The sequence below is a fragment of the Psittacula echo genome (assembly GCF_963264785.1).
Source record: "Psittacula echo genome assembly, chromosome: Z".
Classification (NCBI taxonomy): Eukaryota; Metazoa; Chordata; class Aves; order Psittaciformes; family Psittacidae; genus Psittacula; species Psittacula echo.
In genome coordinates, this window is record NC_137742.1 from 44,716,834 (window position 1) to 44,740,503 (window position 23,670).

At 38.1% G+C, this 23,670-nt stretch overlaps 1 protein-coding gene across 1 annotated transcript in view; it reads right to left on the bottom strand.

Moving 5' to 3' along the window:
* Positions 1-342: 342 nt before the first annotated feature.
* The window catches only part of AGTPBP1 (ATP/GTP binding carboxypeptidase 1), a gene marked incomplete at its 5' end in the record, with an annotated part of 70,905 nt that continues 47,577 nt past the window's right edge, over positions 343-23,670 (bottom strand). Inside the window, 7 exons of the mRNA XM_080638310.1 lie at positions 343-1,618; positions 12,189-12,349; positions 17,779-17,955; positions 19,556-19,687; positions 20,031-20,160; positions 21,549-21,729; positions 22,441-22,594. Of these exons, the coding sequence (XP_080494436.1) occupies positions 1,441-1,618; positions 12,189-12,349; positions 17,779-17,955; positions 19,556-19,687; positions 20,031-20,160; positions 21,549-21,729; positions 22,441-22,594 (1,113 nt within the window). The remainder of the gene's footprint in view (positions 1,619-12,188; positions 12,350-17,778; positions 17,956-19,555; positions 19,688-20,030; positions 20,161-21,548; positions 21,730-22,440; positions 22,595-23,670) is intronic.

Sequence of the window (23,670 nt, forward strand, 5' to 3'; positions counted from 1 at the left end):
AAACAATGCTGCATTTGAAACAGCAGATCCTGGTCAAAATCTGTCTCCTGACTGAGAATCATTGATAACTTTCTTTCTTTAATCCTTCTACCAAGGGAACACTTCCCCTCCAAAACACAGTTTGATTTGCAACAGTAAACATTCACAAAGCTCTCATCAGTTAAAAACCTGTGATAACTTAGAAGTGTTATTCTTCATGCTTTTAAAGCCCTTGCACATGCAGCAGAAAATGTATGCCACAATTGGGTCACATCAAGTAAAAATAATTTGGGAAAAATATTTTTCACTGCAAAACATGTCAGTTCTGTAAAGAACAGGGTACAACTTCATTTCTCTATTAGATCTTATTCTAAGCAGAGGCAAGAGGTGATGAGAATTAGCAGATGACAGGAGATGAAGAAGTGTAAATCCTGTGCCTGGCAGCTTGACTTTAAACATGAATACAGAGTCACAGAACAATTATTCAGGCTGGAAGAGACCTCAGGAAGTTATAGTTCAATCTCCTTCTCAGAACAGGGTTAACACTGGATTGAGGCCAGGCAAAAGATGTTTAAACCAAAATGCACCTTCCTTCTTAGAGCATTTGAATTGGGTATATAGTTAATGTGCCCCCAGTAAAGTGAATGTTTTCTAACTACATGCATATTGAACGAGAAAAATGGAGCAACTGGGTAGCTGAACAGTGTACATATCTAACTGGTTCTGGTAGTCATGTACACTTACAAAACCCAAACCTCCACATATTAAACCATGCCTATTTAAAGGGATTGAGTTTTATACAGTGTATAGTTCTTACAAGCACAGGCTGTATTGATCAGTGTACAAAATTCCTAAACTGAATTCCTAAACTGAAATCACTTAGTACTGTGGCAGAACAATATAATTCTCAGAAGCAAGTGAAACAATTCATACATCGCTTCTGCATTTTTAATTTAGTAATTATTGAATAGTTCCAGAGCAGGCACCACATTACCTCAAACACAATTGAGTATCTTTGAAATAATGTGAAAAATAACCTCTTCACCTCAGTATAAAGACATACATATACAGACACATACATAAATTAATTTAGAAAATCTGTACATACGTATTTTTCAGGAAGCAACTCAAAGAACTATACCACAAAAAAAAAAAAAATCTGTACTCTGAAACACCATAAATTCTAATTAATTTTTATGGAGTCAGGGTTTAAGGACATAAAATGCCATGCGGTGATACTTAGTAGAAAATGAACTGGTTAATATCTATTCAGTGCTGAAAGAAAACACAGAACTCCTTAAATAAAGTAAATGCCAATTTATCAGAAATATTTATTGTCTTTGAGCTAGGCACACCCCAGTTATCTGTGTTTTCTTAAGTATATCCCCATGGTAGACAACATCATGGAAGTATTTGACTACAAAAGCCAAGATACTTCCTATTACTGGCTGCAAAGCTGGTTCAAGAAAGGAGTATCCTTGTTGAATCTGAGTCTGAAAGTCCATCTTCCTGATTAGTTGCCTCACAATCACCCACATTATCAGCTAATTCAATGTCTTGATCATCATTACTTTCGGCACTGTAATCAACTTCCTCAAGGAAGCGAGGTTCATCTTCATCCAAAACATATGTAGTGGGGCTAGAACGAACAAAAAGTTGCATGAATGATGTTAAAAGTTTTACTTGGAACATAGATTCAGATCATGCCCAGTCCATACCCTGATATACAAAAATCAAGAAACTATCACAGAAAAGGGGCAGCTTACCTGAAATAGTATTGAGTTTTTAATTGCACGTAAAAACAACTGGGAACTAAAATCAAGTTTGTAAGACCCTGAACTAGTCAGACATATAAAATTCATTATAGAAACATGCCAAGACAAATTAGATACACATTACAGACCTATGCTAATAGCTTGTAAGGACTTCATATAATTACAGCAGGATCAGAAGCTGTTGTAGAAGCATACAACTACATAAAGAAACAACAGTGGCTAAAGGATATAAGAAAACCCCTAAAAAACAGGTAAGAATCTAAAAATTCCATTGGGAAATGTCTGTATTTTATGAAAATACATTTTACTGAAAAGCATTGTGAGCAATTACACTGTACCTATCAGAGATCACAAAATAAGGAGTTATGTTTATGCCTACAACTAAGATTAAATTCCTATATGAATCACTGCACTCAAATCAGGTCCTCACACACACGCACACAGCTAAAACTTGATTTTTTTTACGTTAAGCCTTGCAACTCAGAGGCAGCAGATTTAAGGAACTGAACCACTGCCTACAGAATGGTCTTTGCTCTTTAACTAGTGACAAGAGGACTAACAGCTTTAGTGTTAACTGGAGAAAGGTTAAAATACAACTTTCTGATCTTCTCCCATCCTTAACACAGAGGAGAGGAAAAAAGTATGAAAGGAAGAGGAAAGAAAGCATTTTCCAGATCCAGTTTTCTAACCTCCCCTGGGACATATGAAGGTAACTGCTTAAAAGCACTAAGTATTCCTAAATATTTAATAAGTAATTTTATATTCAGATTAAGTCCTAAAAAGTTTTGTAATGGATTTTACCTAATAATTGAATCATACAGAACTCACACAAAACAGTGAGAATGTTCTTACTGAGAAAGATCACAGGGTACTTGTAGAAATGTTTGCATAGTAATTTGATGGGTTTTGTCTTAAGACACACAACAGCCTAGTCTGGCTGTGGCTTTATAATTAAAAGAATTTATCACTGCTTCTTTTTAAAGGTCTTTTAGGAGCTTAAGTGGACCACGTGAAAACTGCAGTGCAATCTATTTTCAATATACATAAATTTCACGGTATTCTTCCTCTACCTGTAGCCTCAATGACATTCTATACTGTCACATTTCGCATTGTTGACAGTTAATTCAAATACTGGCAGAAGAAAAATTAAGAAGAATTGTTAGTGCCAGCTTAGGGAAAAAAAAAAAACCAAAACCACACACACACACAAAACCCCAAAACCAAACCACAAAACCATAAACAGGCCAGAAAGCTTAAACCAGTAATAAAATTAGTTATCAAAAATTCAATTCAGTCATGGTCTCTGGATTTACATTTAAAACAATCTGAATCATGGCTCACTAAACAAGCTCTTACTCATTAAGCCATGCAATAATGAATGCTCCACAAAACTAAATGCTGTTAAAGATTATTTAAGCTGTAACTAGGGCAACAACCCACTATGTTGGTTAATGAACTGGTGCTTAAAACAAATTTGTTTCCATTTAGGAGAGACAAAGAGTGAGGAAAATAACCAGTATCTTTGCTAAGATGCCAATTTCATTTTACAGGTGGGGAACTCAACATACTATAAAAGATACATGCTTTGCATGAAGAACCTGTGGTAGAAGCAGCAAAGGAATACAGTTTTCCTGTGCTTCCATCCTATGACACTTTCTCCACTAGGGAGTCACTACCTACCCACACTTCTACTAAGGAAAAAGAAGTTGGAGGAAAAAAATTTAAATTTTAATTTATTTAAAGAACAAAAGGAAAGGAACTTCATCAAATGTATCACATTCCAACAAGTCCACCTTTTTTTTTTTTTTTTGCAACTTCTGCTTCTAATCAGTTGACACAGATACTGATTTGTTTGCTATTATATGCAAGAAATCCACACTGCAACTGCAGGACAGATTGTGTAATTCAATTCACAGGAAATTGAGCCATTAAATCTGAATGTTGGCCCAATATTAGCTAATAATTTTGAATGCTGAAACAGAAAACTACAATGAGCTATGTGAATAACAAATATTTTTTTAACCACTGACAATGGGATGTTAAAGTATTGTAGTAGGCACTTATAAAAATCCATGTTAGTGAGATATAATACAGAATAGTAAAGCTCTTAAAAAAATTATATCCTCTATTTAATAAGTGTCATTATTTGGAAATGAAACTCACATAGTTGATCCAGTTAAAAAAAAAGGCAACAAAACTTATTTTAAAGAAAAAAAACAGAACAGGACACATAAGCAAACCACATAGTTCACCTCTTTGAAGTGGTTTGTAAAACCATACAATACATCCTATTTTATAGTCATAAAACCATACAATATGTCCTATTTTATAGTCTTGAAAAACACACTGGTATAAGTATTCAATATATATATTTATGTTTGTATAAATTTATTTCACTTATTCATGTGTGTGAATAAGTAAATGTAGGAATGCCCTGACTTCCAGAAATTCAGCCACTGTGCACACTCTTGAAGTCAGTGTGTCAGATGTAACATATTTGCACTTGGATGTGTACATTCAAAACTCTCATTTGAAACCAAGGGTTGACTTTCACAGACATTTCCCATTTAATAAGAAAAAAAATTAAAAAATTACTTTTTATATTCAATAAAAGTGCCTCTGGAATATATGAACAGATCTTATTTTCAAAGCTACATAAACGTTTAACATAAAAACTGGCTCTGAAATCTGCCTCATAATAGTCCTAGCTTTCCACTACTATCCAGGACAATACACCACAACTTCTCAATCATTTATTATTGAAAACAAATTATTATTATTACACATATTAAATTTTTTTTTTTCACTTTCCCTTTCATGAGCCTTAATTCCTTACAAAATGGTACTTTCTACAGTCAAAGGAAAAACCTGTGTTACATACCACTCATGTATATTTGCTTTCCCATAGCATGTCTTCTTCTGACATAGCAAACATTAACCACGGATATTTAACCTTCCAGCAACCTTTATTCTAATGATTAGCATGAATCTGCAAAGTGCAATTATTACTTCACTGTTTTACTGAGTCTGGGTCACAAGAAATGTAGAAATCAAAACACCTGAAAATATTTCTTGCCGCTTAATCAAATTCTTTATTCTTCTCCCTGCCGCTCCCCACACTCAGCATATCTTGCAACAATATATTTTTAGCTGTCGTCATGCTGATTCTATGGGTTTTAATTTCCTAACTTTTCCCTTGGGCTGTTTCTAATTAACTTGCTCAATAATCCCTCTTCCTCTACTGCTAAACCTCCTACTTTTCCTTTTAAAAGGAAACCATTATTTTTCTCAGGTTAGCAGAGGTTGTTTATCAAACAGCTACAGTTCTGTAATGTAAGGGATAACATAATCTCTATTTTCTTTGAAGTCATGGCAGTTAAAAGAGAATACTATATGAAAACCTGAAGATTTGCAGATTCTATTCAAACAATACGTTAAGGGTAAAAAGATGAACTCCTAGATACCTGATACAATCCTGTGGTCTTCATGTTTATTAACAACTTTAAGAATAACCCTTTTATTTAAAAAAAGAACAGTATTCTCTACAGCACCTGCCATTGAATATATAAATGACTATAATTTTTTTCTAAAATGTCTTTTAATTCTTATTTTTTAATGACAATACCTTACTATGTTTTTTCTTATTTACATCAATCCTCCAAACATATTAAAAAAAAAACAACACATAACTTTTTTTTTTTACTAAAATTGTATTTGTCCCTTAAAAGAGATACTTGGACTTTTCATTATCCGTAGTGTTTCACACTGTTCCACACAACATCCTTATCTCTAAACTAGAGAGATGTCAATTTGATGGATGGACCACCCAGTGGATAAAGAATTGACTGGATGGCCTGTCCTGGGTTCAGCAGTAGCAGTCATTTTTCTTAGTCTTAGTAGCTGGTGCAGTGCAGTGTTTTTGACTTTCAGCCTGGGAATAGAGCTGATAACACTGATGTTTTTAGGTGTTGCTAAGTAATGTTTGCTCCAACCAAGGACTTTCTAAGTCTCATACTCTACCAGGGAGAAGGGGAAGCCGGGAGGAAGCAGAGACAGGACACCTGACCCAGACTAGCCAAAGAGGTATTCCATACCACAGCACGTCATGCCCAGTGTATAAACTGGGGCGAGTTACTGGGAAGGGCTAGATCCACTGCTCGGGTTGAGCTGGATATTGGTCTGCAGGTGGTGGGCTATTGTATTCTCTCCCCTTGTTATTTCCCTTATCATTATTATTGGTGGCAGCAGTAGTGGTTTGTGTTATACCTTAGTTACTGGACTGTTCTTATCTCAACCCATGGGAGTTACATTCTTTCGATTCTCCTCCCCATCCCCCTGAGAGCAGATGGAGGAAGGAGGGAGGGGGGGAGAGAGCCAGTGGCTGCATGGTTCTGAGCTACCAGCTGGGCTTAAACCACGACGTGGCCACATGCGAACAATTGTGGTCAATGGCTCAATGTTCAGCTGGAGACCAGTGGTGTCCCTCAGGGGTCAGTGTTGGGACCAATCACATTCAACATCTTTGTTGATGACACGGAGAGTGGGATTGAGTGCGCTCTCAGCAAGTATGCCAACGACACTAAGCTGTATTGTTCAGTTGACACACTGGAGGGAAGAGATGCCATCCAGAGGGACCATGACACGCTTGTGAGGTGGGCCTGTGCAAACCTCATGAAGTTCAACAAGGCCGAGTGCAATGTCCTGCACTTGGGTCAGAGCAATCCCAGGCACAGCTACAGGTTGGGCAGAGAATGATTGACAGCAGCCCTGAGGAGAAGGACATGGGGGTATTGGTTGACAAGAAGCTCAACAGGAGCCAGCAGCACGTGTTCACAGCCCAGAAAGCCAACTGTATGCAATTTCCTGTATAGTTTGTGCTCATTATCTCCTAGCCTGTTATCAGACACCGCTGGAAAGAGCCGGGTTCTGTATTCTTTACAATATTCTGTATTCCTTACCTCCCTTCAGGTATTTGTACACTTTGATAAGACACTCCCTGAGCCTTCTCTTCTCCAAATTAATAGTCCTGCTCTCTGAGCCTTTCCCCGCTCTGGGGGATGCTTCAGTCCCTTTTATCAACTTAAGGGCCTCTCTCTGGCCTCTCTCCTGTATGGCCACATCTGTACTGTACCTCTTCTACTGGGGAACCAAAAACCAGACACAGCACTCCAGGTGTGGCCTCATCAGCGCTGCAGAGAAGAATCACATCCATCAACCTGCTGGCTACACTCCTAATGAAGCCAAGGATACCATTAGGCTTACTAAAGTCAAAGCAGGCAATTTCCACTTCATTCCGCACATCTACCAAGCCAGTCATGTCATTGCAGAAGGTTATCAGGAAGCATGACTTCCCTTAGCGAATCTTTGTTGACTATTCACTATCTCCTCCTCCTTCATGTGGCTGGAGAAGCTTTCCAGGACTAGCTATTTCATCACCTTCCCAGGGATCAAGCTGAGGCCAACCAGCCTGTAGTTCCCTGGGTCCTCCTTGCTCTCCTTGAATATAGGAATGACATTTGCTTTCCTACAGTCTGCAGGCACTTGTCCCAGTCACCATGATCATTCAAAGATTATAAACAGTGGCCTCACACTGACATTAGAGCGCTTCCTTAGGACTCCTGGGTGCACCTCATCAGGACCTGTAAACTTAAGTAAATCCAGTTTGCTTAAGTATTCTCCAATCTGTTCCTCTTCCACCATTTCCTGGGTTCAGCTGTAAGAATTATTTTTTCCCTTCTTACTACTGGTGTGTAATACCAGCTACTAAGTCTTCCTTGCTCCAGATTTTCTCTAGTCTCTGGGTCCTTAGATTACTGGAAGTTGGTCTTGCTAGTAAAGACTAGGGTGAAAAAGGTATTCAGTACCTCAGCCTTTTTCATGTCCTGTGTCAACAGGGCTCCTACCCCATTCAGCAGTGGGCTTACCTTTTCCTTTGTCCTCCTGTTCCTGCTTACATACTTACAGAAGCCCTGCTTGTTGCTTCTGATATCCCATACCAGATTCAGCTCCAGGTGGACTTTACCTTTCCTAACCATGTCTCTGCATACTCAGACAGTGCCTCTATATTCCTCCCAGGTTACTTGTCTCTGCTTCCACCTTTAAGACACTTCCTTGACATGTTTAAGTTCTGACAGGAGCTCCTCATCCACTCTTGCAGGCTTCCTGGCATCTTTGGGTAAGCTCCTGCTCATGGAGATGGACTGCTCTTGAGCTTGGAGGATGTGGTCCCTGAATATTGCTTGCAGGATGTAGTCCTTGAATATCCACCAGTTTTCTTGGGCCCAATTCCAATGTGCTCTCCTCAAGCCCAGGGTTGTGATCTTTTCCCTGCTCCCTCCTCTTAGGAACATGAACCTGAACTCAATCAGCCAAGACTGCCTTCTGTGTTCACTTTCTCAACCAGCGCACCCTTGTTTGTGAGTACCAGATGCAGCAAAGCACCTCCTCTTGTGAGTTCTTGTGTCACTTGGGTCCAGAAGTTGTCCTCAATATCATCAATCCAAGGACATCCTGGATTGTTTATGCTCTGCTGTGACTGTCTTCCAGCAGATGCTGTGGTAATTGAAGTTCTCCAAGGGGACAAGGGCTTGCAAACAAGAGGCTGCTTCTAGCTGTCCACAGAAGGCCTGACCCATTTTTCGTATTTCTATACTATTCTTAATCTCCTGCAGAGACTCGCAGCTTCCCCAGATGTCTATTTCTGAATTTCATTTTTGTTTGCCATATAAAATTTTTACCTGAAGTCTAGACTGACTTTTCTTTGTAATTTAAGGCCATTAATCCTGGTCCTGTCTGCTCTAGAGAGAACAGACTCTTTGCATCTGTATTCCTGTATTTGAAGGCAGCTATCATGTTCTTTCCTCCTCCATTGCGTAGTTTTCCTTTTTTCTTTTTCGTTTTGATAAAGGTCTTGTGAGACAAACTGTAAGCATAACAATTGATTTTATTTGCCATAGTAGGACTTCCTCTATCATAAACATGGAATTTCATCCTGTGATTTCTCTCAAGAGCTTTACAGTATAAAATATTGCCCCTTGTTCTTCACCTTTATGTCAAGGAATATATCTACCCGAGGTGCGTTGTACAACTTTTTTAAAACATCTATACACTTCCTTAGCAGTTACATTCTTCACTTCTCAAATTTTGGCCTCTTTTGTCAACACTTCCGCCTCATCCCAAAGAACAACTGAAATGTCTGTCAGACAGTAAGCCTCTCATATATATAAGAATCCTAACCAGATTACCTTCAGACAACACATATTCAGAATCCCTGGTAACATATATAAGTCAATACACAAGAAATTGATTTTTTTTCCTCCTTGGGCTGATCCCTGTCCATGAGACAAAATTGACTGTATCTATGTTTTCCTATTCCAGGAGTTTAGGGCAAGACAGCTGCCTTCCACAGTTACCTGATCTTAGCCCCTGGCATAACTGGGTGAAATCAGATTTTCTGTGCTAATCTCTCTGTAGTGTTTCCCATTAAACTAATATGCTCCAGAAATGGAAAAGCAGGAAACCAGTTTCTAAAGCAAAGCAGGTAATTACATTAATTTATTCTAATGGACAACCAATGCAAGGAATAAAAGAAAAAGAATTAAAGACCATTAGCAACAACTAAAAACATTGGTGTTATCAGCATTGTTCACAGACTGAGAGTCAAAACCACAGCATTGCACCAGCTACAAAAGATTAAAAATGACTACCACAGCTGAACCCAGGACAACAGCTTAACCCCCCCATTCCCCCCCCGCCCCTTTGTTTTTTAAACGCACTACAGAGATAGTAGAATGTAGAAGAGAAGGGAGTCCAGGAGGCCTGGTCAATATTAAACCCCACTCCCTCCAAGCTCAAGACCAGTGTATCCCCATGATGAAATCAGGCAAAGGAGGCAAGAGACCTGCATGGAGGAGCAGAAAGTTCCTAGTAAATTTTAAACTCAAGAAAGAAGCGTATGGGATGTGGAAAAGGGACAGATTGAGTGGAAGTGCTACAGGAACATCATCAGGGTGTGCAGGGATGTGACAAGGAAGGCCAAGGCCCACTTGGAATTGAGCCTGGCAAAGGACAACAAGGAGGGCTTCTACAAGTGTATCAGCCACATAAGGAAGATTAGGGAAAATGTGGAGTCGCTGCTGAGTCAGATGGGTGTCCTGGTAACAGAGGACACAGAGAAGTGCTAAGCCACTGGCCACCATATTTGAAAAATCCTGGCAGTCAGGTGAAGTTCCTGATGACTGGAAAAAGGGAAATATAACCCCCATTTTCAAGAAGGGGAAAATGGATGACCTGGGGAAATACAGACCAGTCAGTCTCACCTCTGTGCCTGGCAAAATCTTGGAGCAGACTCTCCTGGAAGGCATGCTAAGGCACATGAAAAACAAGGAGGTGGTTGGTGACAGCCAGCATGGCTTCACTAAGGAGAAATCCTGCCTGACCAATTTGGTGGCCTTCTACGATGGGGCTATGAAACTGATGGACAGGGGCAGAGCAGTTGACGTCATCTACCTGCACTTGTGCAAAGCCTTTGACACTGTCCCACATGACATCCTTGTCTCTAAACTGGAGAGACATCAATTTGATGGGTGGACCACTCGGTGGATAAAGAACTGGCTGGATGGCCGCACACAAAGAGTTGTGGTCAATGGCTCAATGCCCAGCTGGAGACCGGTAACGAGTGGTGTCCCTCAGGGATCGGTGTTGGGACCGGTCTTGTTCAACATCTTTGTAGGTGACATGGACAGTGGGATTGAGTGCGCCATCAGCAAGTTTGCTGATGACACCAAGCTGTGTGGTTCGGTTGATACGCCGGAGGGAAGGGATGCCATCCAGAGGGACCTCGACACGCTTGTGAGGTGGGCTGATGCCAACCTTATGAAGTTTAACCATGCCAAGTGCAAGGTCCTACACCTGGGTCGAAGCAATCCCAGGCACAGCTACAGGTTGGGCAGAGAACAGATTCAGAGCAGCCCTGCAGAGAAGGACTTGGGGGTGTTGGTCGATGAGAAGATGAACATGAGCCAGCTGCAGTGAGCGCTCACAGCCCAGAAAGCCAACTGTATCCTGGGCTGCATCAAAAGGAGCGTGACCAGCAGGTCGAAGGAGGTGATCCTGCCCCTCTACTCTGCTCTTGTGAGACCTCACTTGGAGTATTGTGTGCAGTTCTGGTGCCCTCAACATAAAAAGGACATGGAACTGTTGGAACAAGTCCAAGGGAGACCCACGAGGATGATCAGGGGACTGGAGCACCTCCTGAATGAAGCTAGGCTGAGAAGGTTGGGGCTGTTCAGCCTGGAGAAGAGAAGGCTGCGTGGAGACCTCATAGCAGCCTTCCAGTATCTGAAGGGGGCCTACAAGGATGCTGGGGAGGGACTATTCATCAGGGACTGTAGTGACAGGACAAGGGGTAATGGGTTCAAACTTAAACAGGGGAAGTTTAGACTGGATCTAAGGAAGAAATTCTTTACTGAGAGGGTGGTGAGGCACTGGAATGGGTTGCCCAGGAAGGTTGTGAATGCTCCATCCTTGGCGGTGTTCAAGGCCAGGTTGGATGAGGCCTTGGGTGGCATGGTTTAGTGTGGGGTGTCCCTGCCCATGGCAGGGGGGTTGGAACTAGATGATCTTAAGGTCCTTTCCAACCCTAACTGTTCTATGATTCTATGAAGGCAGAATTACTGAATGCCTTCTTTGCCTCAGTCTTTACTGCTGAGGATGGGTCTCAGGAATTCCAGAGCGCAGAGGTAAGAGAAAAAGGCTGGAGAAAGGAACACCTCCCCCTCGTTGTAGAGGGCTGTGTTAGAGATCAGCTAGACAGACTTAACACCCATAAATTCATGTGCCATGATGGGATGCACCCACAGGTGCTAAGGGAGCTGGCAGGTAGTTAATCTGCCACTCTCCATCATCTTTGAAAAGTCACAGAGAACAGGAGAGGTGCCCTGTGACTGGAGGAAGGCCAGTGTTACTGTCATCTTCAAAAAGGGCAAGAAGGAGGACCCAGGAAGCTACCAGCCAGTCAGCCTTGCCACCATCCCTGGAAAGGTGATGGAACAGGTCATTCTGGAGGTCGTCACCAAGCATGTAGAAGAGAAGATCTGACAGTAGAATCTGGACATTACAAACATGCTAATCCTGTACTAGTGAGCAAATGATACTGGGGGATCCAGCCATCACTGAATGATAGATATCTATACATCACAACTGCTCTTTATACACTTTTAACCACTTCCTTAAGACACTCTTTTATTGTTACTCCTATTATTATCACCATCGAGATTAGACTTCACTTTTCATTGCTATCTGTGAATGCCAAGCATGAACACAAGTTCTAGTCTTTCTCAGTTCTCCAAATTCCAGTAACAAAGTGCAATTTTCCCTTGGGGAGAAAAAAAAAAAAAAAAGGAAAGAGTAGTAAGCATAATAAATGTGTGTTACCTTGTCACTTTACAGCTTGACTCCATCAGCTCATTTTCAATATCCAACAGACTAGAAGGCAGGCTGTATTCCAAAGGTGAGGACGTTCTTTTTAAACGCAGTAAGCCAACACAGAACTTTGCTCCCATCTCCTCCAGTTCTCTTGTCCCTATCTGCAATCCCTAATTTAAAAATAAGATTTAAAAATACAAAATAGGTATATACAGGTGGACCCACAGATACTGCAGAATTACTACTGAAAACACAAATTGTTATTTTATTTAATACACTTTCTTGTTATAGAGACGGAACAAATAAGAACTGTAAAGTAAAAACCTTGAAAAAATATCAGAGAAAACTCAGACAATAACTGCAGGATTCCTCTAAGGCTGAACAGACATTTCTGGACACATCCATATTTCTTTGGAGCTTCTTAGTATACACATCAATATTAACAGGATTTTACCCAATGACATTGGAAGAGAGACTGAGATCATGTGCAAGTTTAAAAGCATACATTATAAAAATCTGAGACAAAGTTTATAAAAAGGAATTTCAAATACAAGATTGTTCAACAGAGGCTCCACCAGAATGAAGGTGAGTAAATTCATACTGTAGCTGTAATCAAGTTCATTGCTAAGTTGGACACAAATAAGACTATTTAAGGCAACAAAGTTACTCCTCGACACAAACATCTCTTGCCTCCTGTAATGTAGAGGCTACGTGTATTAATTCTGAAAGTGTACATCCACACATTTAGTAACTAAAAACAACAAACATGAACTATCAAAAGCCATAGCTGTTTTCTAACTTGAATGATAATATACCACGGCATTTTCCTCTGCAAAGGGTATTTAGGAAATAGAACTTATATGATATTCTCCAAGTTTCCATATGGGATAAACTGTCCCTTCAGATAAATCCGTATTTCTAGTTTAGCCAGCAGTGCAGTATGGAGAGACAGATTCTCTAACCTCAACTACTATGATGAAGAGAGAATGATATTCTAGATTGACCCCCAACAGTTACGGAATTGGCTAGTACTGACTGCATATTCACTAAAAATTCATCGCCACAACCGAACTCAATCTTCCCCTTTGAAACTTCTGTATCTCAGGAGAATATGAAAGGAATTTAGTTTGGATCTTCTAAGCCTCTTAATGTAAAGGATAGCTAAAAAGGAGCTTTGACAAAACAAGCAGGAAAGCAGGAGAACCAGTAATTGGTAGTAAGCTAAGTCATCAAGCAGGAAAATACGTAAAGCAAAAAGAATGGAGTAGGATTTTTTTTTTACTATAAGCCAAAAAATGTGCACACGAGCTGCCACACTGACACTGTATTTTAAAATGCAAGATTTAAAAGGAAGCATTATGTTGTTCCAGAAATGGTACAGTCCATACATTCTTCGTGCAGTTCTGTTTTGCACAGTTAAGTGGAAAGTTTGATTTTATTTCTCTTGTGAGTTTTTTCCTTAGTAGTCTTCAGAAACAAAGTGGTTTTCAGCAACAAGAATGCTAAAGCTATATCCACTATACTAAACAGGGTCATCCTGCAGCCAAAATGGTACAGAAACCTGTTAGCAGTGAACAAGAGTTGGGTATTTTAGTATTATTGTTAACAGTAATACTACTTACCTCTTTTATAATGCTTTTGTGCTGTAGGTTTCAAAGCACTTTATTAATAAAGGAAGAATTATCCTCACTTTACTGATGGAGAAATGGAGGCAGAGAGGGTTGAAGCGATTTGCACAGTGTCTCACAGCATGTCACTGACCCCGCTGGGAACAGAAATCAGTCCTCCTCACTCTCAGTGCAGTACCTTATCCACAGAAGCCAATTTTATGTTTTTGTTTTGTATTTGTTTGCACATCAGAAACATTCGAAGACCCCAATCATAGCTGGGGCTCCACTATGCTAATCACAGGAAGACACAGCCCCTGGCCCAAAAAGATTAAAATAACATTAAGGACAAGAGGCAACAAGTATGCAGAAGAGGAAGAAGGGTAACAGTAATCTTACTGTTACACAGATTACTAATGTGCACAAGTTGATGGTTCAGAAACTTTTCCAATCATTTACTTCATCTGCTGCTGAAGAAGTTATCATTAGTTGGCAGATTCCTTATAGACAATGTAACAAGTGTATCTAAGTCGAAAACAGACAAGGGTACAGTATGACAGTGCAAAGACAATTGTTAGAAAGATAAATAGCGTGTGCATGTTCTGTGGCTGCTATTTTCAGCACAGCAGAAAGAGGATATAACTAATAGGAGACCTAAATGCATTCAACTGGAGGTGGAAAACTGTGAAACTTCTGGACAATAAAAGTTCAAACTTGCTATACTGAAAGGCCTACATACTTGCAGTAAAAGCCCATGCCAAAACAGATCTGCTTCTGTTTTCTTTATATCATAATGGAGAATGTAACGCCACACATCTGAGAAATACTGAATTTCTTAATCCATTGGTATTCTTCCATCAGCCAATTCTCTTCAATTCCATGAAACAACAGACCCAAATTCTGTTTCAGGAAATCAACAGTTGCCCTAAGGGACCTGAGGTGAAGTTCATTTTCACTGAAGCCTTCATTAGACTCCTCTTCTTGATCTCCCGATCACCTTCAATTGTTGCTTCAGTACCTTTAACTGTGGCCTACTGAAATCCTTCAAATGTCACAAGCATTGTTTAGAAGCACAAAGCATGTGTAAGTTGCTGGGTTTTGGTTGGTCTGTTTGGGATTTTTTGGTTGGTTTGTTTTTTTGTTTTTTTGTTTTTTTTTTTTAACATGCACCGGATTTCATTCCTTTTCCTTTACATTTTATACAACTGTCTTTTTTCTAGACTAACATTTCAGATGTCTGGTTGAAGTCTTCCTTACTAACCACATCATGAAAATACATAAATAGAGTGTCTCGGGATGAACTTGCTACCTGAAAGCAAAGATGCAAAACAAAGGCACAACAGACTGCAACCTCAAATTGAGAAGAATTTTCCTGTCATATTACTTCATAAATTGAAAAAAGCCATACAAAGATTTGGAGAAGCTAGTTGGACAGTGAAATATCATCTTCTTGTTCTGCTTTCTTATTCAGCAAAGGCCACAAAGATATGGTAGTTTCTGAGAACTCAATCTAGAGATTGAAGAAGCACAGTAATGAACTCAATCTAGAGATTGAAGAAGCACAGTAATGGACAAAGTCTGTTGACTGAATCATTGTCTCCTCAAGTCTTCTCTTCATGTGCGTCATATAATTGCCACATAATCTTTTCAATTAACTTAATTATGCAATGTTCCCACTGATTTCAGCTTTCAGGTTGTTTGAATTATTGAAGAAATTGTTCTTTTGTCTGGCATCTTAATTATCCTCCATAGGAGATCTTGGCGCATCTTTTCATCTGAACACTTGCCTTTCAATATCTTGAATTGCAGATGACTAACCAGTATTTGCAGCACTAATTTTCAATGCACCACAAAGACCCCATGCAAGCACTTTAAACAAGACTGCTTCCAGAAGTAAAATACAAGAATAAAAAGAAAAATTGATGTTCTGATATTATCCAGCTCTGGCAAAGACTCAGCATTGCTTTCACATAGGATGGTACCATTGAGTAATCCCCTTTGTGATACAAACAAAATTCAGTGATAATGCTAACCAGGAGACAGGGAAAGTGCTTCAGATCTTTACGCAAAACACACAGTCCAGTCCCTCAAATCTGAGCTGTCATATCCTCTGTGGTGGGAAATAGGAGGGGAGGGAGTTGTTACAGTTTAACTCCTGTCTGTGTTTTGAAATAATGTATTATGAAATGTGTCTCTAATTTATACTGCAAGTTTATCCAGAGTTGCTGGTTCCACACCCTCCACAAAAAAAAGCAAAAAAGACTGCACTGTTTCATCTCTTTGACCTTCTCATTAGAGAAACATTGCTCTTTTCTTATTCCACCTACGCATCTTGGCCTTTTAGGTACACTTTCTTAATAAGTCCGAGCTTCACCACAGTGAAGGAAAAATGAAGAATTTTTTCAGTATGTTCAGAGGATGACTAAGACCTCACAAATTGTTTTATTCGAAATAAAATGAATGACAGAACCAAAATCAGATGTCAACATGTAGTTTGTATTATATAGAAGAATGTTCTTCCCTTTTAAGTAAACAATTTTCCCACAGAATTCAGCCATTTTTCCTCTCCCTTACTGAAGAAGGGTTTTGCAGGCTAAGCATCTTGAAAGTTTGTCCACAAAGTATCTTCAATTCACCTTTCTGAAGAACTTTCTGTAGCAACACTGCTAAATCCATTAAGGTTCATGTTTAAGAATATGCTGGAAGTTTCAAGAAGCAAGTTGGTGAGTCATTATTTTGAAAGCTCCGTAATTATGTCAATCTGAGGAATAATGAAATATTCTTACAAAAGCAGGAATGCTTCTGTTGTTAATTGCCAAAATTAACTCCTTCAGTAGTTACAGAGGTACTGAAATGCCTGCCAAAATACCTGTCTTCCTTCTGTCCAGGGAGTTAAGCATTGGTACTTGAGTATACATTAATACATTAAATAACACCTTGTTCTAACTGTTTGGGTTTTTTTGCTACTGCTCTGCTCCCTGCCTTCTCTTGATTCCAGTCTTCTGACCCTCTTTTTGCCAAGCACCTTATATATTTGACGATGTGGTCATTTGCTTGATTAGCATTCCTAAACTATTTTCAAGCAGAGGAAACTGGAACTTCTTCCACAAATGGTAATTTTGAAAACTTGCTTCAATATGTATCCAGTGACAGAAGTTGAAGATCAGATGTTAGGGTGGTGGTTCTCCCTTTTTCCCCCTACAAATATTTTCTTTGAAGTAACTTTTCTACCAGTGACAAACTATAAGCAAGGTCACCTTCTGTGTTCAAATATTCAGCCCTGTTAACACTTGAGGAGGCAAACTGAAAACAAGTTTTAAGTCAAGAAGTCAAGCAACTATGATATAGTTATATATATATATATATTATATATATTATTTATTATATATATATATAATTATAATATATATATATATTATTTATTATATATTATATATATATTATTATATATATATATTATTATATATATATATATATATATATTCAAATATGCATAATTTGTAGTTCTGGTACCTGGTATGAAAACGTTTTGATTTATAAGCCTGTTTCTGCAACTACACAGGAAAATTCTGCAAGGGACACTACTAAATATCTGCTGAAGAACCATAAACAGTCATTTGCCATGTGTAAAGGAAATCTTTATTCTAGTATTGCCATTACTAAGCAATTTAATAATCTACTGGAAAGAACTATTCAGGTTTTTTTAACTACATGCATACTACTTATGTGTTACAAGCCATAATTAATATTAAATAGTGTTAGAACAGCCAATAAGCACAACATATGGCATCGAGGATGGTTATGTGACAGATGAAGACTATTATGCAACCTGTAATATTATATATTATGTCATTTCATTCCAACATTAGAGTACACAGACCTTAGAAGAGCTTTAGAAGCTTAAAGCAAGCAAGCAGGGTTACAGAACATGACACCAATCCAAATGAAAGAAATCATAAAGCAAGACCAATGTAACTGATATATTTTCTTACCTTATATTTGCCCTGGTCACATCCACATAAAGTGCTTTCCATTGTGTAGCTCCTTTGTACTCCTATCTCTCTCCAGACAACAACTCGCGCTGTTGATTCCTTAGACTTTTCCACTACAAAGCTGCAGCTGCCCATGCAGAAAGCTGGGGCAGTTTGACTCAGGATCTTGGGGAGTACCTACAGGACAGCAATTTGAAATATACAACAATTCTTTTATTCCACTTATGAAAGCAGGGGTGAGGGTAATACGCAATCACAAATTGTTATCAGAAAATTTTGCTGCAATTTGAATTAAGAAAATAAGAATAAAAACATTTCTCCATCTGAAGTTTTCATAGCCCAGTGTGTTCAAGTGACAACAGGTCTGCCACTTCCTGCTTACTAAGATAATCTTTTTCAGACTCGATCACTGAAATTTACTGTTAGTCATGTGGGTAAGAATCAGGATATAAAACAATTCTTCAGTTGATAACCATCTCCTCAAAATTCACCAAGCTAACTTTTTCCAAATTAAGTGTACTTCATATTCCATGTAATTAATTAAATTTAGTTTTAGACTGCTTCAACAATCCAATTTGCAGAGCTAAGACAGGCAGTATTTTATTAATACATAAAATTCATTCACATTTAGCAAAGGACTAGGTGCATATTTAACTTCAAGAATGTGAATCGAAGTTCAATGTAACAAATGCAGCTTTGGAAAAATACAAGAAACAGTTAAGCAAATGTAGGTATGTATGCAATGCTAAATTATTTCATTCTTTCCAGCTCTTATTTGTATCAGTTGAGCCAAAGCACATGGCTACTTTGAATTTTCTATTTCAGTAGCATATTATCAGCATAAGCTTGCCCAAACATTTCCATATGCATTTTTGAAACCCAAAAGGCTTTTTCTCAGAACTCTTTCTGACTTCTGTCTTCTGTGTGCTATGGTAGTGCAGGCTGAAGTGTTGAGAAGCAGAATGGCAACAGACTTAACACCCAGGAAATCACACAAAAAACAAAAATGAAGAGCAATAGATTTTACGTTTTAATGTGTATTTTCACACTTTTCAAGCTTAACTTTGGATCTTCCCAAAAAAGGATTTGGACGCATTAGGTTTTACAATTAGGACGCACAGGTTTACAATTGCCACAAGGCGGCAGTGGAGTTCTATGGGACAGAAGACAGCGGTAACACATTCTTTGAATTTTGGAATTTTTTGAAGCTTATACAATGTAGTGGATGTTGTTTGTGCAAGTTTATTACGTATATGTATTAGGGGTACATGCCTTAATTATGCATATTTATAAGAGGAACGTTCCCTATTTCCATACACAAAATTAAGTCTTTCTCAGAGCAATCCAGTATTTTATTTCCTGTTGCTAGTATATTGTTCACCATGCATAAATGATTTTCTCATCCAGTAGTTATAAATGCATGGAAACATATTTTCCACAGATTTACTATAATGGTAACACTGAACATAAAAAACCCAAAAAACCCCAAAAAACCAAACAACAACAAAACCCACATACAGGTACAAAGACCCCCGAAAATGAAGCACTCTACTAAGACTAAATCCCTAGTTATGGTAATACACAGTGTTGAAAGCTCTCAAAATACTTCCAAGTACACTTATGAGCTAAAAAGAGATCATTGTAAGTAAGTCTGCTTATGCTATAAAGTCACTATGTGCACACAATAATATTGGGAAGTTATTTGTAAATACAAGTTATTTGTAAAGCATATTCCAAATTCAAGTCAAGTGAAAAAAGATATAAATGTCAAACTTACCCTGTAACAAGGGTCTTCCATCAGGTCACAAGCAGCAGCATTAACATTAGTGTGCCACATTGTCTCTTTGATACTGCAGCCATACATAAATACATTCTTCTTACGAGAGTGACCATGATAATCACAATAGACCTAGAATAAATCATTTAGCAAAATAAACCCAAGGCATTTGGAATTAGTATTTTATAAAAGCAAGAGAAGAACAAATAAAAAATGTTATTTATACTATAACACAGCTCCTCATATAATTCACTGTGCATTAAGATAAAAACCATAGGATTCATTGAAGGAAGGTTTAACCTTCTATCCTAGCAAAGGAAATAGACCTAGATCTAAAGATTTGCAGAAGACCAGGTCTCCAAGACAAATTTGAGTGTGATGCAGCTCACAAGACCATATTAAAATATTTAGTTTACAGACTAGCTACATAAAAAAAGTTAAAGAGATTCAGAATTGTTTACACACACATACTCACCAAAGGTAAACGTTTTATAGCAGCCAGATATTGAAGTAACCCTTTAGCATGGTAAATAGTGGGATGCAGATCTGGATTTGGATTTTGCCACTGTCTGTTTAAATCTTCTCCACTTAAAGAGCAACGGTGGCTATTGCGGGGGGGTGGAAAAACGCATGATGTAGTCTGTATTATCATACTTTTAAATAAGCCTCCCCCCACCTCAAGTTTTCTTTGTCACCACTGCTTCTTTGGAAGAGTCTGGTAAGAAACAAACCAGTTTTCTAACATGCCAAATAATGTAAGTGTTCGGGGTTTTTAAAGCTATGTTATAAAAAAAAAAAAAAAACCTAAAAATAAATTAGAGGTAGCTTCCAATATGAAGTCAATTGTAATGTTTCTGAATTGCTGTTGAAACTCGACTTCTGATCCTATTCAAATGCTAGTTCAAAATCAGTAATTTCAAATATATGGTATCTTTACAGTTCTGGTGTTTTGATTTCTGTAGTATAAACACTAATGTCAACCAGAAATGTAAGACGTGAAACATGAAGGTGTTAAGAGAGAAGTAGCTGTGAGAAGAACAAACAAACAAACAAACAAAAACCCTCAACCAAACAAAAAAACCCAGCAAGCAAATAAACAACATCATTTCATTCAGTCAACTATCAACAAGAAATTTTAAAGTTGCAGAAATTCATGTTCAGGCAGTCATCTTCAATACATGAGCCTTAAGACTGTGTGTGCTGGGACAGATTTAATTTTCCCTGTACGAAAAAATTTCACTTGCATGCTGAATGATTTAATTCCAGGTGTTATGTTACATACATGTTTTTTACATATTTAAAAACATGGTTCTATTAAAATCTATAATTGGTTTGATTTTTATTTTATTTTGTTCATAAAACATCTTAAAAGACTATCCATAACTAAGTGAGAAAGAACTCAGAGTGGTATCAGAAAGTTCTGAAATATCCCTTGAGTTCATTAAGAAAGGTCAAAGAATTACTATTAATAACTTTAAAACAGGATACTCTTACCCTTTCTCTTGTATGCCTATTACCTTTCCCCCTTTTAATAACACTTGACAAGAGCTATTTCTGTAACAGCCTTCTAAATACTAAAATTTAAAAAAGCAAAATTACATAAAAAGCTCAGATACAAGAACTATTATTTTTCATGAGAACCATGAACTTGTTTTGCTTTTCCTAAAAGCAGCTGTGCTGTCATATAACACTCTACACATAAAGACTGTAATTCAGAGACAAATAAAATTCCATGTAAAATCACAAAGAAATTATTATCCATGAACAACTGAAAATACCTTTTATAAAACTGAAATTCATTGAGCAATGCATCTGCCTTTAAAAAGCCAAAAAATTGAAAAATCCTAGCAATTTTGTAAGTGTAGACTTTTTCATATTAAGTATTTTGTGTGTTTCTGAGATTAGATTGGATTTTTTTTTATTTACTTTTTTTAATAACAGATGCAATGACTTAGTAATACAGATACATATTTGTGAGTAAACTTATGCTTACTTTCCATTGATGACACCATCTGGATTGAGCATGGGAATAATTTTGAAAATATAAGATTCTCGTAAACATTGGGCACTTGGATTATTGCTCATAAGGTATTCCAGCGTTCCCTTCATAACCCAGCTTGCATTAGTCTCTCCAGGATGTACACGAGCAGATAGGAAAACATAAGGACGATTCCCTAAAAGAAGTACACATAAATGTTGCAAAAAACTATTCAACCTAAGTAAACCATTTGTTATTTGAAAAAAGAGGCAATAGTCAGTTTCACTTATTACAATGCAAAATACAGTATTTGGCAGTTGAGTACGATTGAGAATCAATATTATTGATGGAGCTTGCCAGAATATTGTTATATGGACTGCTAATCACAGAACTTTCACAATGGAACTTTAAATTCAATCATACAATCATATAGCCACAACTAGTTTGATAAGATGATAAGATGACTTTGATAATTTTTTTTCCAATAGCCAACAAAAATTTTGGGCTGTAGGAACAAAGCAGGAACACAGTCATAACTGAAGCGTACTTAAAATTGCAGTGGCTTAGATCCTGGCTTTGTGAAAGATTTCTTGACAAGCAAATAACCTGAGCATTTAGAGAAAAAAGTTACTCAGAAATCAGGTATTCTTTTCCAAGAAGTGTTGTCTGCCAAATGTAGCAATTGATTTAAAATGCATGAATATATATATTTTTACATATCCAGATATAAATATCCTTATTTGACTACCACAAATATTAAATACAAAGCAAATCCTGAATATTAACACCTCTAAATTTAATGTAATTAAACTTATTTTATGATGCACAACAATTAATATTAGGTTTTTTTCATGCAGAGCTAGTTTTACATTATTTTCAATTGATGAGAAATAAGAATCATACTTACTGAACTGACAGATATGTTCATAGTAATTAGACTCTGGCATGGCTGTAATAGTGACTAAGGGACAACTGTTGCCAGCCAGAGTCTCACAGAGAACATCTTGTCGAAAATATATCTGTTGCGGGTTGTGCATAGATTCCAGCTTCTGAAGATGCATCTTCATGCCAAAAATAATGAAAAAATACTTGAAATCTTTTGCAGTCACATATCACAATGTATTGCATCAATCTTTCTTTTTGTTGTTCTAAATTTTGATCATAATTTTGACTACAAAATATCATTCTCTACATCTCATCTTTATAAAGTCTATTTCTCGAACTGCTTTGAGGAAGATGAAGGCACAGAGCGTACTTTATTTTCTACCAAATGATACCATAAGGCCATGTGGAAGGTAAGAACCTCTGCTTCATTAAGGTTATCTGATCAGGGACTTTTCAGTTTTGCACTGAAATAATAAGTATAATAAGTAATGGGAGAAGCAACAAACAGGAACAGAAAGAAACAATCCTGATAGACAAGACGTAACAGAAACAATAGCAAAGACCAAAGTCTCAAGTCTCTTACTGAGACCATTAAGAATCTACAGGCAAAGCCTTGAAGAGAGACACACAAGGGACAAAGAAGAAATGAGAACATAAGGACTGGAGATATTCAAGGGAGGCCTGTGGGACTACACAAAAGCTTATGCACCTGATCCCTGCAGTCTGCCCTCAGTTACCTCTGTGCAGCCTCACTCTATCCTGTGCATGCAAGTGCTAAGTGGACTAGGTGCAACTAACAAGACAGGTGTGAGTGGGTTTTGGATTAGCAACTGGAGTGAGCAAATGTTTCAGCCTCAGTCGCTGGAGAAGCCACACCTCTTGGGAGCATCTCTGTGAGCAATGCAGACTTTATGTCCAAAGTGCCAGCTACTTCTGGCAAGCAGAGCTGGTGCCAGCAGCTGAAGCTGTAGGCCATGTAAGCACCCTTCAGTCTGCAGTGTACTGGAGTGGGTAAGGGTCTTGGTGTCCAGCCACTGCAGCAAGAACAGTGTGTCTCCCAAAAATTAGCTACTAGGGTGAGAAGGACAAGTGAAACAAGGGAATTGTCTCAGTGCCAGCACCTAGAGTAAGGACATGGGTTACAAGTCAGTGTGCCTGGTGCCAGCTCCTGGGGACAGAAGCAATCATATGAGCCTTCCCCAAAGCTACTGTGCAGAAGGGATGCATGTGCCATTTGCTAGCAAACTTCAAG